This window comes from Oncorhynchus nerka, linkage group LG14 (genome assembly GCF_034236695.1).
Source record: "Oncorhynchus nerka isolate Pitt River linkage group LG14, Oner_Uvic_2.0, whole genome shotgun sequence".
NCBI lineage: Eukaryota > Metazoa > Chordata > Actinopteri > Salmoniformes > Salmonidae > Oncorhynchus > Oncorhynchus nerka.
Genome location: NC_088409.1, coordinates 56189264 through 56202388, shown reverse-complemented (window position 1 = coordinate 56202388; position 13125 = coordinate 56189264). Strand labels below are relative to the sequence as shown.

At 47.6% G+C, this 13125-nt stretch overlaps 1 protein-coding gene across 3 annotated transcripts in view; it reads left to right on the top strand.

Moving 5' to 3' along the window:
* LOC115141457 (bone morphogenetic protein 2-like) overlaps positions 1-4041 on the top strand; it is a 29626-nt gene extending 25585 nt beyond the window's left edge. For all 3 annotated transcript variants that reach the window (XM_065000196.1, XM_029680338.2, XM_065000197.1), the window contains exons 2-3: positions 270-622; positions 1313-4041. In XM_065000196.1, coding sequence (XP_064856268.1) covers positions 270-622; positions 1313-2373 — 1414 coding nt within the window. In that variant the 3' untranslated portion in view covers positions 2374-4041. The remainder of the gene's footprint in view (positions 1-269; positions 623-1312) is intronic.
* The last annotated feature ends 9084 nt before the right edge of the window (positions 4042-13125 follow it).

Genomic DNA, 13125 nt, shown 5'->3' with positions numbered 1-13125 from the left:
TGGGAGAGGAGAAAACAAGCTGATGATATAGTGGTAGTAGTTTCTCTCATAAGATTTAAGTTGTGAGTAGTAGTATTTTAATCCCCCCAACTCCAATTAACTGAAAGACATTAAACATATGGTATATGAATCTTAATGAACACTTGTGACTTTAAAGGGCACCACTGGAAGCGTCAAAAAGTGACAGACTTAAGCGTTCCGATTCCTCTTCTCCCTGAAATAAACCCTAACTTAACTCCTCTCCTCACATTCTCTTCCCCCTCATCTAGATCCACCATGTTCGCTGCTAAACTCTTGGTCCTGATGGTCCTGCTGCTACCTCAAGCCTCGCCTGGGCGCCAGGGCTTTGCCACCGAGCCCGATGGCAGTGAGCCGTCGTTGCCACCGCCATCACCCACCCCCCTGGAGCCCAGCCTGGCCCAGACAATCCAGAACCTATTGCTGAGCCGCCTGGGCCTGCAGTCCCACCGCAACCCCCGGCCAGGTGCGCCCATCCCCCAGTACATACTGGACCTCTATCGCTTCCACGCCCAGCAGTACCACCTAGTCCAGGATCCACACTTCAGCTACCCCAGCCAGCATGTCCAGGAGGCCAACACTGTACGCAGCTTCCACCACACAGGTAACAATACACATAGGCCCATATCCCCAAAAGCACCTCCGAGTAAGAGTGCTGATCTAGGATTAGTTTTGCCTTTTAGATTATCATGAATAAGATCATATGGACAGATCCTAAATCAGCACTCCTAATCTGAGACAGTTTGTGGATAGTTTGCAAAGCTGTTCTCCCTTGTCCTACCACCATTTGGTATCAGTTCCACAGTATGTTTTTAATAGACACTGTTCTACACATTCCATGTGTAGTTTCAGTCAGGGTTAGATGGCATTGATGACGACAGGGCTGTGATACCCAGTCTCTTTCTGTTATGACTCCACCTTAGCAGTCAGTAGGCTCCAAATCCAGACCATCTATTTTCCATTTGATAACATGAATGTTTCCATAACACTCACAAGCTAACCAGCAACAAGTGGAGGTCCTATTCTGATGCTAGTGTGTGCAAAGAAAAGCTTATCTAACTGTTTATGGCACTGAATGTGTCTGACCTTTTAAAGTTAAGGGTTGACAGGTCAATTTACATTGTATTTGACATTGTGAGATTACAATGTTTGATTTAGAAAATCCTACAAGAGAGACCTCCAAGGAACTGTGGAGGACATCAATTTTGTTTTACAAATTGAACCTTCTTCTTTGACCTATCTTAACCTCTCTCTTTCTTGCTCTCTCTCTCCCTCCCTCCCTCCTCTATCTCAGAGTCTACCAGCCCCTCACTCCCCCTTGAAAAGAGCCTGACCACCATGAGTAACAACAAGGTCCCCATCTCCTTCAACGTGTCCTCCATCCCCCAGGATGAGCGTGTGGTTTCTGCCGAGCTGCGTTTCTTCCGGGGTGGTGGGGCTAGCCTAGGCCCCGGGGCCCACAAGGTCAGCCTGTTCCTCGATGGAGGCACTGGGGACTCTGAGCCCACTCTGCTGGAGTCACGGCTCCTCACAGGGGCCCCCAGAACCAGGCCAGCTGACTCCTGGGAGGCCTTCAGCCTCAGCACTGAACTCTTCGTAGGGGCCCACGCTTGGACCGGCAGCCTGGCCTTCCTCCTGGAGGTGACCCCTCTCGGTAACACCACCCTCCTCACCCCCCCTGACCATGATGCTCTACCACTCTCCACTGGGGAGGAAGGGCGCAGAGAGGGACACTTGAGGGTGCGCAGGTCTCTGGGACAGGATGAGCACAGCTGGGCACGGGAGAGACCCCTGCTGGTTACTTACAGCCATGACGGGCACGGGGAGCCACTAGCCGCCCATGGCCGGAGAACCTCTGACACTGTCCAGAGGATGAGGGGGAGGAAGCGGGCCAGAGAAAGGGGCAGGAGCAACAGCAGGGACCGGGACCGGGACAGAGACAGGGACTGGAGCGCCAGCCCTGGCTGGGGCGGTAGCTGGGACGAGGGTGGAAGGGTGAAGCGCAATGGTGGCCGCGCGGCGAAACTGAAGCGTCTGTCCCGCGCCCGCTGCCGCCGCCACCCGCTCTACGTGGACTTCAAAGACGTGGGCTGGAACAAGTGGATCGTGGCGCCTAGTGGCTACGACGCCTTCTTCTGCCTAGGGGAGTGCCGCTTCCCGCTCACACACCACATGAACTCATCCAGCCACGCCATGGTGCAGACGCTGGTGAACTCGGTGAACGGAGCCGTGCCGCGGGCCTGCTGCGTGCCCACCGCCCTCAGCCCCATCGCCATGCTCTACCTGGACCCGCAGGACCGCGTGGTGCTCAAAAACTACCAGGACATGGTGGTGGAGGGCTGTGGATGCCGGTAATGGGAAACAAAAGAGAGGGAGGGAGGAGAGCGAGGGAAGGAGAGACTGATGAGGTAGGGAAAGAGAGCAAGGACAGAACCCAGCCCAGCAGGACCATGTGAGACAAGAGTACCTGGACCTTCTGGTGGTGGGATGAAAATTCTAGTAGCGGCGAGGGGGGGGGCAGGAGAGATGGATGAGGGAGGAAGGGAAGAGACAGGAATGTAGAACCCAATCCAGCAGGACCAAGTGGTTTCTAAGAAGTATAGGTGTTGGAGGGCCACAGCTGTCAGTAGTGGAAATAGAGAGAGGATAGGGAGAGAGAGAGAGGAAAAACCAGAAACAGAGGAGCCCCCTCAGAACACAGTGCAGTGCTTCAGAACTACCACATAGTGAGAGAGAGAGAAACACGAAGCAGTCTCCCACATCCCAGTCGGGGTAGAGGATGCTGCTGACAGAAGAAGAGAGGAACGACAGCCAAGAGTAAAGGAGAGAATCCTCCCATTAGCCCCACCTCTTCTCTGTCTATAGAACTCCTGAGCTTGTTCAATGCTCACTCGCCAGCCCTCTACGTGTCTGTAATGTGTCTGTATCTGTGTCTTTCCGTGCTCAGTGTGTCGCTCACATCCTCATTGCAACATCAATCTGTGAAGGAGATGCACTCGACCAGTGGAGTCGGAGACCAAGGGGACTGGCAAGAGATGAAGATATCAGTGCCAGATTATACTATCTAATACGGTGGACATATTATGAAGAGTGACGTATAGTGCAGAGAAAGCTGTCACGTGGCCCATATGAGGAGGATGGAAACGTATAACCTTTGCATCAGTGACACCATCCTTAAACTAACTCATCTAACATATCTGGGCCAATGGACAACTACCGATCTCTCATCAAGAGAGACATTGACGGACACTCCTCATAGACTGTATAGATGTGGACTTCTCAGACAGACACACAGACAGACAAATTGTCCGCGCCAAGCATCCCGTCATGAGATATTTAAAACCGCAACAATAATACGGACAAATTATTATGCTATTGTTTGAATGTACTACCATCATTATTATTTAAAAAGCTACATTTTTTTGTACATTTCCTTTGCAGAGATTAAGAAAAAATCTGAAAACTGTTGTCGTCAAAGTAATTCCATTACATCTAACTTAAAAGTCACATTTAGGTATTTAAATAGCAACCACATATTGTGTATTTAACCTTGAAAATATTTCAGATATCTGCTCTCTACAAAGCCACATTCACAGTACCGTAATACATCTAAAGCTGGAGCCTGCAGTCCTTATAGTAGCTTTGGTACAGCAAGTTATGGTGTCTTTTGGTGTCCTACAACATAATGGAGCAGTCAAAAGCTCGAGAAATTCCACATATCAAGGCTCTGTGTATTGCAATCCACTGAATCGCGTAACAACAACACAATGTCGTCCTCACCACAGGTGTCTTTTCTAGCAGAGTGCATGTTTAAAAAATGTTTTAAAGAACGGCTAATGTTAAAGCAGTTGATTTCCAGTGCCTTTCGGGGGTTTTGCAGGTGTTTTTGAGTGTTTTGAGTATATTTCCAGTCATTTGCTTTTCCCTCTATTTAAATGGAAGCATTTAAACAACAGTCTGTAAAATGTTTGACATTGTCTGAAGATGTGGTGATACCTGTAATAAAACAGAGACAAAACAACACCTCTGTCACATGATTGAGTTTTTAAAATCAACCACGTTTCCTTGTTGCTGTTCCTCTGCTAGTGTTCTGAGAACATATTGCTCTGAGCCTATGCACAAGGACAAGGGGAGAGCAGAGTGGGACTGTCAAATCCTCCCATTGGTCAGACTCTTTCAATCACAAATTGCCTCGTAGATTGGCAATCGAGCTAACATTATCCATGATCAGAAAGGAGGAAGGAAGCCAGTGCTCCCTTGGGCAACCCAGAACAAACCAGATTTGGCTATAGGCCTTGAGTACCTATATAGTCCCACTAACACACACAGGCCTGGGATAGAAGGTCATGAGGAGAATGCTATACATGGGTCAGAACTCTTACTGGCAAAACCACTGCACCATCTTATCAATTCACACCCGGCCTATGATGCAGCCCACATATGTTTCTGATCCCCAGATGCTACCCAGACAGCTACTGAGCCTCTGAGCTTACAGCAGTCAGTGTGCTCGGCCACGTTGTGAATGTGGGGGTCAAACCAACTCAACAGCTTTCTTGAACCCGCATTCCTGTGTGTTGAAAGGAACTACCCCTCCCATCCCTCCTCCAGATGGATCGGCTCACTGCTTGTGAAGGATCGGGAGGTGAACAGTGTGAAAGCCACAGCCGCGTTGCTCTGTCCTAGGGAGGGGCGAATCTCCTCCCCTCCTGTCGGATGCTGGACGTGGTCCAGAACTCGTCGGCTACAGCTGGAGCTGTCCAGATTCTTCTTACATATCGCCTCTCAACAGCTGTCAACAGCAGCACACTGCCACCGGGGCTCCTGTGTGTGTGTGTGTGGCGTGCGTGCATCTGTCTGCCTGTCTGCCTGCGTGCGAGAGAGCATTTATGTGTTTGTATGTAGATGTGTTTAGATAAGTAGCGAAAACCATCTCATGAAATACACACAGCATGAGTCACCCATGCATGGGCAGGAAGATAACCTTTGCCCCATAGAGGGTCTATATCCTCCCTAACTTCCCTAACTCCCCTCTAACCTATCCTTGCCCCCCAACTCATTCCTCCCTCACACATCTTCCCTCACCACCCAGCCCATCCCTCACCCACTGACCCATTCCTCATCCCACACTCCCCTCTCTCCCCCTCCCAGCTCATTCACTTATCACCCACCTCACCCCTTCCATTTTCTCTCATCCCCCCCGTAACCCCTCCCTCACCCTCCTCTCCCAGATGTTGGATTATGACTGTGTTCAGGGTTTAGAGCAGAACTGGGGAGTGGAGACAGGATATGGCCAGCTTATCTTGTCAGGTGTGTAGGCTCTATGAGCCTGGATAGCATTGGCCTTGACCCAGTCAACCCTGTGGAACACCTTCCCTCAGCCCTGAGGGCTTCCAAACCCACCCGACCCACAGAGACAGGGACCCAGGGCCGCGGGGCTGCACCTACAACCAGGTGCCTGTGATGGACCCCAGACAGGCAGGGGATTACACATTTCTCACGTTACATAGCCCTCTTTCTGACGTACAGATTTTAGCTGCATTCAGGGAAACGTTTATGATAACCGCTTTACAGGAGCTAAGCAGTGTTCAACAGGCCCAGTGCAGTTCCAGCCACAAATGTATGGAATGTTCAGATAATACAGTTGTGATTATAACACTATGCCTCTAGAACAGATTTTACTATGGATCTCAAAGTCTGTGTTACATGCAGATGGAAGTTAGATTGGAACATTCAGTACTGCATTAGTAGAATGTTCATGTGAAAAGGGCCAGGGATAGGCCCAGAGGTGCCTCCATGTTGGAGTGTGGAGTTCATGGAAATGAAGTTAAACCCAGGTTTGGCACGCTCTCCGTCAACCTGCCAATCCAACCAGACACACAGGCAGGGCCAAGGTAAGCCCAGAGCAGGCCTCATCCCTGGAGTACCCTACTAAGTGACAGGCTTTTCCCCACTCACCCTGGCATAGGGAAATAACCCCCACTGCCGTCAGTTCCTCTATACTCCTGTCTGTCAACTTACTGTGTCAACTGTACAGCCCACCCACTGCCCACATCTGCCCCAACACACACACACACACACACACACACACTTGCTCATACACCCACATAGACTAGCACAAGCACAAACAAATTACCATGTTGGAAATCACTCTGTGCCAACCTACGGCGGGATTCAATCCGAGCGCACTTTGTCGGCAACGCACGTTTTAAAGGCAATGCTCCCACGTTCGTCGAAACCTCATGTACGGTAAACGCTGTATATGCCGGGCTCAATCTGAAATTACTTTTAAATACATTGTAAAAATCCACGATTGGATTAAATCCCGGCCTTAGACCTTCCACATTTAGGACCACAAGGCCAAAGCATGGTTTAGCATCAGAACCTGCCACGCTGGCATAAATGATTCGGGAGACAGGCGCAGGAATGCGTAATAGTTTTTTTTATTAAGCCCAAATTACGGTGTGCCGCGTAAAGGCACGGGACGAAGACCAAACAAACACGTAACAAAACACAGGGTAGAAACCCAAAACAAAAGAGCGAGGAGTACCTCGAATAAATAACACACGAGCACAATGATTAACACACGGGACAAGACCCGTAATCCACAAGGGCACGAAAGCCCAAAACACACAGCACGGGTACTCACACGCACCAACGGACATGGGAACAATAATGGACAGCACCATGGTGAACAAAGGGAACATATATACAAATACAATCAGTGGGAATAGGGGCCAGGTGTGCGCAAGGAAAGTTCCAGAGGGATCCGTGACAGAACCAGTGGACTGACTAGTCTGGCTACATAATAGGTTGACGTTATCGAGTAAAAGCTCCTGGCTTGGCTTGGCTTTTGAATAGTTCAAAATATGCTTCAGACTAGTTTAAAACTCTGTCGTAGGATAACATCAGTGATGTAGGTGATGTATTTGTTCCAGGTCCGATTTCAATAAAACTCACAACAGCAATTCAGTGGGGTCACAAAGGTTTCCATGTACTCTATCAGACCTGGTTTTAAATCACGGATCACCCCACATGTAAAATATATGATAGATATTCTGTTTCATAAGATAAAACCCTCCATAGCAGCTGTGGTCAAAGCCTCCCCAGCTAGCATGTTTGGTTCCTTGGAAGTTGTGGGAACAAAGCCATAAGTTTCCTGACCGGTAAAACTGAACGTTTTTTAAATATTCTGAGAACGGAAGTGAAAATTTTGCCTGTTCTGGGAATGTGACATTTTTTTAGGTCGCAGAGAGGTTCTGAGAGCGTTTTATTCCGGTTTCTAGAGGTTTTATTCACGGAAATTATAGGGGATTTGTAGGTAGTTAAATAGCATTCTGAGAACAGAATTTTAATTACACTGCTAGCTTACGTTAACTCTTTTGGCCTCTAAGCAGAGATAGGACACATGAATTTGCTTAGGCATTAATCACGCAAACACACATATTTTTTATTGTGGCACGGCGTCAATGAGATTCAAACCTATGATCTTGTTTTTTTTATTAATGTAATTAGTCCACACCGCCACCAGGATGGAGCTAACATGCCATGCTTTTTTTACACTTACAAAGATGTTCATTTTAGTTTATTCAAACAGACCCCCATTTCGAAGGAAACTAGCACTCAGTGAGATCAGGTGTGGCCAATTAGTGGGCGTGGCCAACACACCTGAACACATTAAACAAGAAAAAATATAGAGTTTTGTTGACGCTGAGAACAGAATGTATACGTTTTGAAATAGGCCGTGGCTACTGATACGGATTTTTCACCCACTCCCCTGGAAACCTATTTCTTAAAGCTAAGGATCCGGATCATGTGGTGCGCATGTGTTATTTTACGCACACATTCGTTTTTCTAACATACCTGCTGCTCACACTCCCCCCTCACTTCTCTCTTTACACAACGTCGCTTTGCCATCAGCGTCGTGTCAATGTGATGTTCTACCTGCTACACAGAATGCGTTGCTTTGAGAGCGGAGAGGAGCGGAGGAAAAGAGCGTTTTTATTACGTTATTATTTTTTGAATGGGCAAATTGGGATACAGAAACTCAGTATCCGTAGGCACTCCGTTCTTTGAACGTTATTAATGTGTTCCTGTGTTTTTTATGGAACGTTTTGTTAATGTTATGAGAGCATTACAGAACCATGAGGAAAACTGTAGGAAAAGTTATGCTGAAGTATTGACATTCTGAGAGAAGAACATTGTTTCTTAACGTTCTGTGAACTATTTGAGAACATTCCCAATGTCAAACCAGTTGGAGAACGTTCCCAGAACACTACCAAAATGTAAATTCAATTGAACCATGTTTGAACATTTAGGAAATGTTCTGTTAAAGTACTGAAATATCAAGAAATAACTTTTTTTTGTTAAGTTCCTTAAATGTGCTGAGAATGTTCCAAAGCCAAGCAAATATCCTGAACCATTCCCAGAAAGTTGTGGAAAGATTGTGTGCAAGATAAACATATGATAACCACGCTCTAAGAAATGCATGGTTCTCAGAATGTTATGTGGTAGCTGGATCCAGTTTGCTGAGTTGGTGGTTGGCCTGGAACACAGAAAATAGATAGCCAGGGTTTTGGGTTTCACCTATGGGCTTCAAAGATGGACCCATTCTGGAATGATTGACAAAACATGGACCTCTGGGTGAGTGGGTCACAGAACAAGGCAGGTGCTGCGGAAGCCAGCCTGTCATGAAGCTGGGAAGGCCGTCCCCAATCCCCATCCTGGAAGCAGACCGGAGCGCCAGGAGTGTGTGACTCCTGGGGTGGGAGTCACAGGGTCTGGGATTGGTATGGTGGGCTGGGGGGTGGTTTGTGGAATTGGGGGATGATGGTGTGGGTAAATGGGGATTATGGAGGTTTGTTTGGGGGATGAGTTAGGACCAGCTGGTGGTCTCTGTTTGTGCTTGTTGCATCCCTGTATCCCATTTCTTCCTGGAATCCCTGTTGAAGTCTTGTCCCAGAGTCCTCGCCATGGAAATGCAAGGCTGGATAACGACTTACGGGCGAGAGAAAAGCATGAATCCCCCCCCGCCCCCAGTCCCCACCCTCCGGCCAGCCATGCTCCCGTTCCCCCTCCGTTTCTCCCCTTCCCTCCTCCCCTCAGTCCTGGGATGAAAAATTATGTTTTTACAGGTGTCTCACGATGCGGATGCTGTCTGCACTCGAATGGAAATCGTATTCGTCCCTCCCTTCCCACCGTCTCTCCTGCCATACTCTCCCTTCTGCCGGCCTTTGCTTTGCTGTCAACACTGGAAGCGGGCGTTAAGGGGAAATATATCATCAAAGTTGAGAGGAGGGAGGCGATCTTCCTTAAGTGTTGCTTTAATGAGCAACTTGTTGACAATAAAGGCAGTGTTTTGACTCCTGTCATTACCTCAACCCCTAAACTCCTCACTTCCTCATCCCTTCAACCCCCCACCGTGTAGACCAGACCCTCGCTTCTCTATGGGACAGCCCCCTTAATTACCTGATGCTCTTCTAACCCTAACTCCCAGAGAGGGGCTTCAGACGAGCCCCAGATACACCCTACTCAGCTTTCCTAACTGACTGATTCAATTATCTGCCCTATTTAGTTTTTAACTTGATCTGGCCCTACAAACAAGCCAAACATCCATCAATAAGCTTCCTGGGAGAGAGGGTGGTAGGGAGAGAAAGGAGAGAAAGAAAGACAGACAGACAGACAGAAATAGCAAGGCAGAGAAAGGGAAAGAGGGAGCGAGAAAGAGAAAGGAGCCGGTGGAGGACAGCTATTGGTCTGTTTACTTGGCTGTCACTCTTCTCCAGATGTTCTGAATCCCACAGAGGAAAGGGCGTGGGGGGACAGAAGCGAGAGTTTGGGGTGGGGGGGTAGAGGGGCGGAGGGGTGTTTGTGGGTCGTTGCCAGGATAGAATCATCATAGAACGCATTTCATGACTTTCACATTCATTGTGCTACGTGGTCAGATACTGAGGGTCAACAGTAGGAGTACCCGGCCCCCCCGGTCTGTGGCAAACACATTCCAAACAGTCAGAGCCCAGCAACACAACAAAAAAACAGAGCTTCCCTGTCCAGCTGCTCTCCTTGATTAACTCACTGATGTGTTTGTTTTTATATGCCTACATATGATAGATATCATTGTGTTGTATATTGAATCGGTCTCCAGTACTGTACAAATGATGGGTCATAGCAGACTCCATTCCCACTTACTTCTATACACTTCATTAGACTCTCACGTCATTGATACTATTTGTGGACGTTTCTGATAGTACTTCTGTGTCTTGTCTAGCGTGTCTGGGGTGATACAGGTTAAACCACAGGGTTGAGGTTTGCAGTCACATTAGGAGAGTACAGTTCCTGAACATGTACATCCGTTGAGTCGGGGGGAGCTGTCACTATATTTCAATGGGGTTACTGTATTAGACAGACTACTCTTCCTCCCTGGCAAGAGATTGAAGGAAAGAGGAAAGGGAGAATTGTGGCGAGGAAAGGAAAGGACAAAAGGGGGAGGAAGGCAGAGACGGGAGGAGAGAGGGATTCGGTAGTCAAAATTCAAAGTATGCCCTTAAACATATCCAATATTTTACTATGCGATGGCAATACGATCCCTTTGGTTCTTTACCGGGAGCAAAACTGTAACATTTTGATAGTCAGAATATGGGTAAAGGAGACATGGATAAGCTGAATAACTGCTTGAGTAAAAAATGTGAGTTCATCGAATGTGATGAATGGTCTCCAGGGGTGACATAACTAAACAAGAAACAAGCCCCTCCCTCCCTTCTTCTTCACGTTTTTTTAAGGTGGCTTTGTGTTTTGCCTGAGTGAGTAGGGATATTTTTATCTCCTTTTTTTTCAGGCAAATCTCCCTCATTGCATTAGCACATGTGTCTAAGCCTGAGAACAGGGCCGATAACAGGCGCATGAATAACTGCGGGCAATCTCTGAGCAGTACACGGTGCTCCTGAGGAACATTAACATGGGCTTCAGCCCATCCAGAGTTAAGAAACAAGGAAGAGAATCAAGAAAAAAGGAGGGAAGGGAGAGAGGAGGGGGGGGGGAGGCCTGGCATAGAGATTAGATTAGCACTTTAAAACATCTGTGAATTTGTCCGGCCCAAGCTACCGCTTCCCGACAGATCTGGGCCCGATCTCACATTCTCTTCCCCCTCCCGCCATCCTCCACCGCCCTCATCCCCTCTGGTTTGTCTGTTCTGTTTTTTCTCTGTGTGAGTGCGCTTGTTTCTTTTTGCGACTCTTCACTTCCTTCAGCCATTCATCTCCAAGCTGCAAATGTTAAATTGGTACAATTTATATAAAACAAATGTCTACAGAGCATAGATCCTACAACAGAATGGTCGGATGCTTTGGTGCCTCTTGTGCCTCCGTATAAGTCAGCGTTTCCCAACCTAGGGGTCGTGGAAAAAAATTGGGAACAGAAAAGGGTGCTTGGTTCATAGAACCGGGGTTACTTGAGTAACCTCAGGTAGCCGCAAAGTACTTTTGTTATACGGTTGTTTCTGTTTTCTTCTTAGAAATGTGGCTCTAACTTTTGAACGGTTTACGCTACAAATGATTATGACCGCATTCCTGAAAGATAACTCTCACAAACACATCTGCATGGTTTGTTTCCGTCAGAAACCCTAGAACAGAGTGTACAGGACCAGCCAAAAAAATCTGACTGGTGAAGACCGGTGGTAAAAGAACATCATTAATGATGATGTTCTTTTCTACACAGAACATCATACACAATTATTGCCTTGATGTTTTCCTTCCCAATACCTTTCTGATGCATTTCAAACCATGCTTCCTTCAGATTAAAATATTATTACAAATCATTCTATAGCAGTTTTTGACAGACTGTCATAGCTTCAATTTTTTTTTAAAGTCTACATTTTTTGACATGATGGGGTTGATATTATATTTTTTTATATATATATCTTAATGGGGTCACGGACCAGAAGCATTTAGGAACCCCTGTTATAAGCCTTTGTCTGACACTACACAGACCATACCCATGACATAGCCCAATAATGTACAACTAACTACTTCAAGCATTGTACTAGTAATCTGTTTCTGATTATTCTTCCTCAATACCACACCCATCACTAAACACCACCCCGTCAAGGGGACCGGACTTGTTGAGTGCCTCATTCTATCATACAGCTCACAAGGCTCACCCCCATGCGGTGTTACACCATCAACACTCCCACCTGCCTCAGGGGCAGTGATGAAGGTCCAGTGACCTGTTTCTAAGGCATGATAATGCTTGATATACGCCCGGACAATCCATCCTAGTGAGAGAGGGTGTGAAAGGATAACATCCCCCCCCCAACACAGAGAAGGCGTGGGCCTGGTTTGGCGCAACCTACGCCATTCCCTTCCCTTTAATTACGACCTCTCTCCCAGCACCACTGAGCTGAGACTCCAAAGGGAGGATGGGTTGGTACGGCGTGAAGACAAAGCTATGGGGAGGCTGATACGGTATATATCCTCTTATCTCCAGTGGTGGGCCGACCAGGGCTTAATTACTCTGGCCGAGTCACCGCGCGGAGACTTTTCTGGGAGGAGAGTAGCTAACAGGTGCTAACAGCTAACGCTAATGTAATACACTGTTAATGGAGCTGCAAGCTAACTGAAGCATGCTACCGAAACACCTCCCTGGAAGCCCAGGCCCAATCTCCACGCCAAACTAGTTCTTGGAAATATAGCATACCGTATCCTCACTGGCCAGTGAACTCAGTCTGCTGGCTACTGCTGTACTTGGAAGTGTAGCACTCTCTCTCTTCCTCTCTCCTTCCTCCACGGACTGAAGACTCAACAGCAAGGAGAGGGATGACTAACTTGTCAAACATTGTTTCACCCACAGGAGGTTGCTGACACCTTTATTGGGGAGGACGGGCTCGTGGTAATGGCCGGAGTGGAATTAGTGGAATGGCATCAAATACATCAAACACATGGTGTCCATGTGTTTGATGCCATTCCATTCACTCCGTTCCAGCCATTATTATGAGCCATCCTCCCCTCAGCAGCCTCCACTGGTTTCACCCCAAGATCTGGTGATGCCTATGGAATGTTCTCTAGTGACAGAAACTCAAATGTCACTCAGCCGAACTCAAATGTCACTCATGTCATA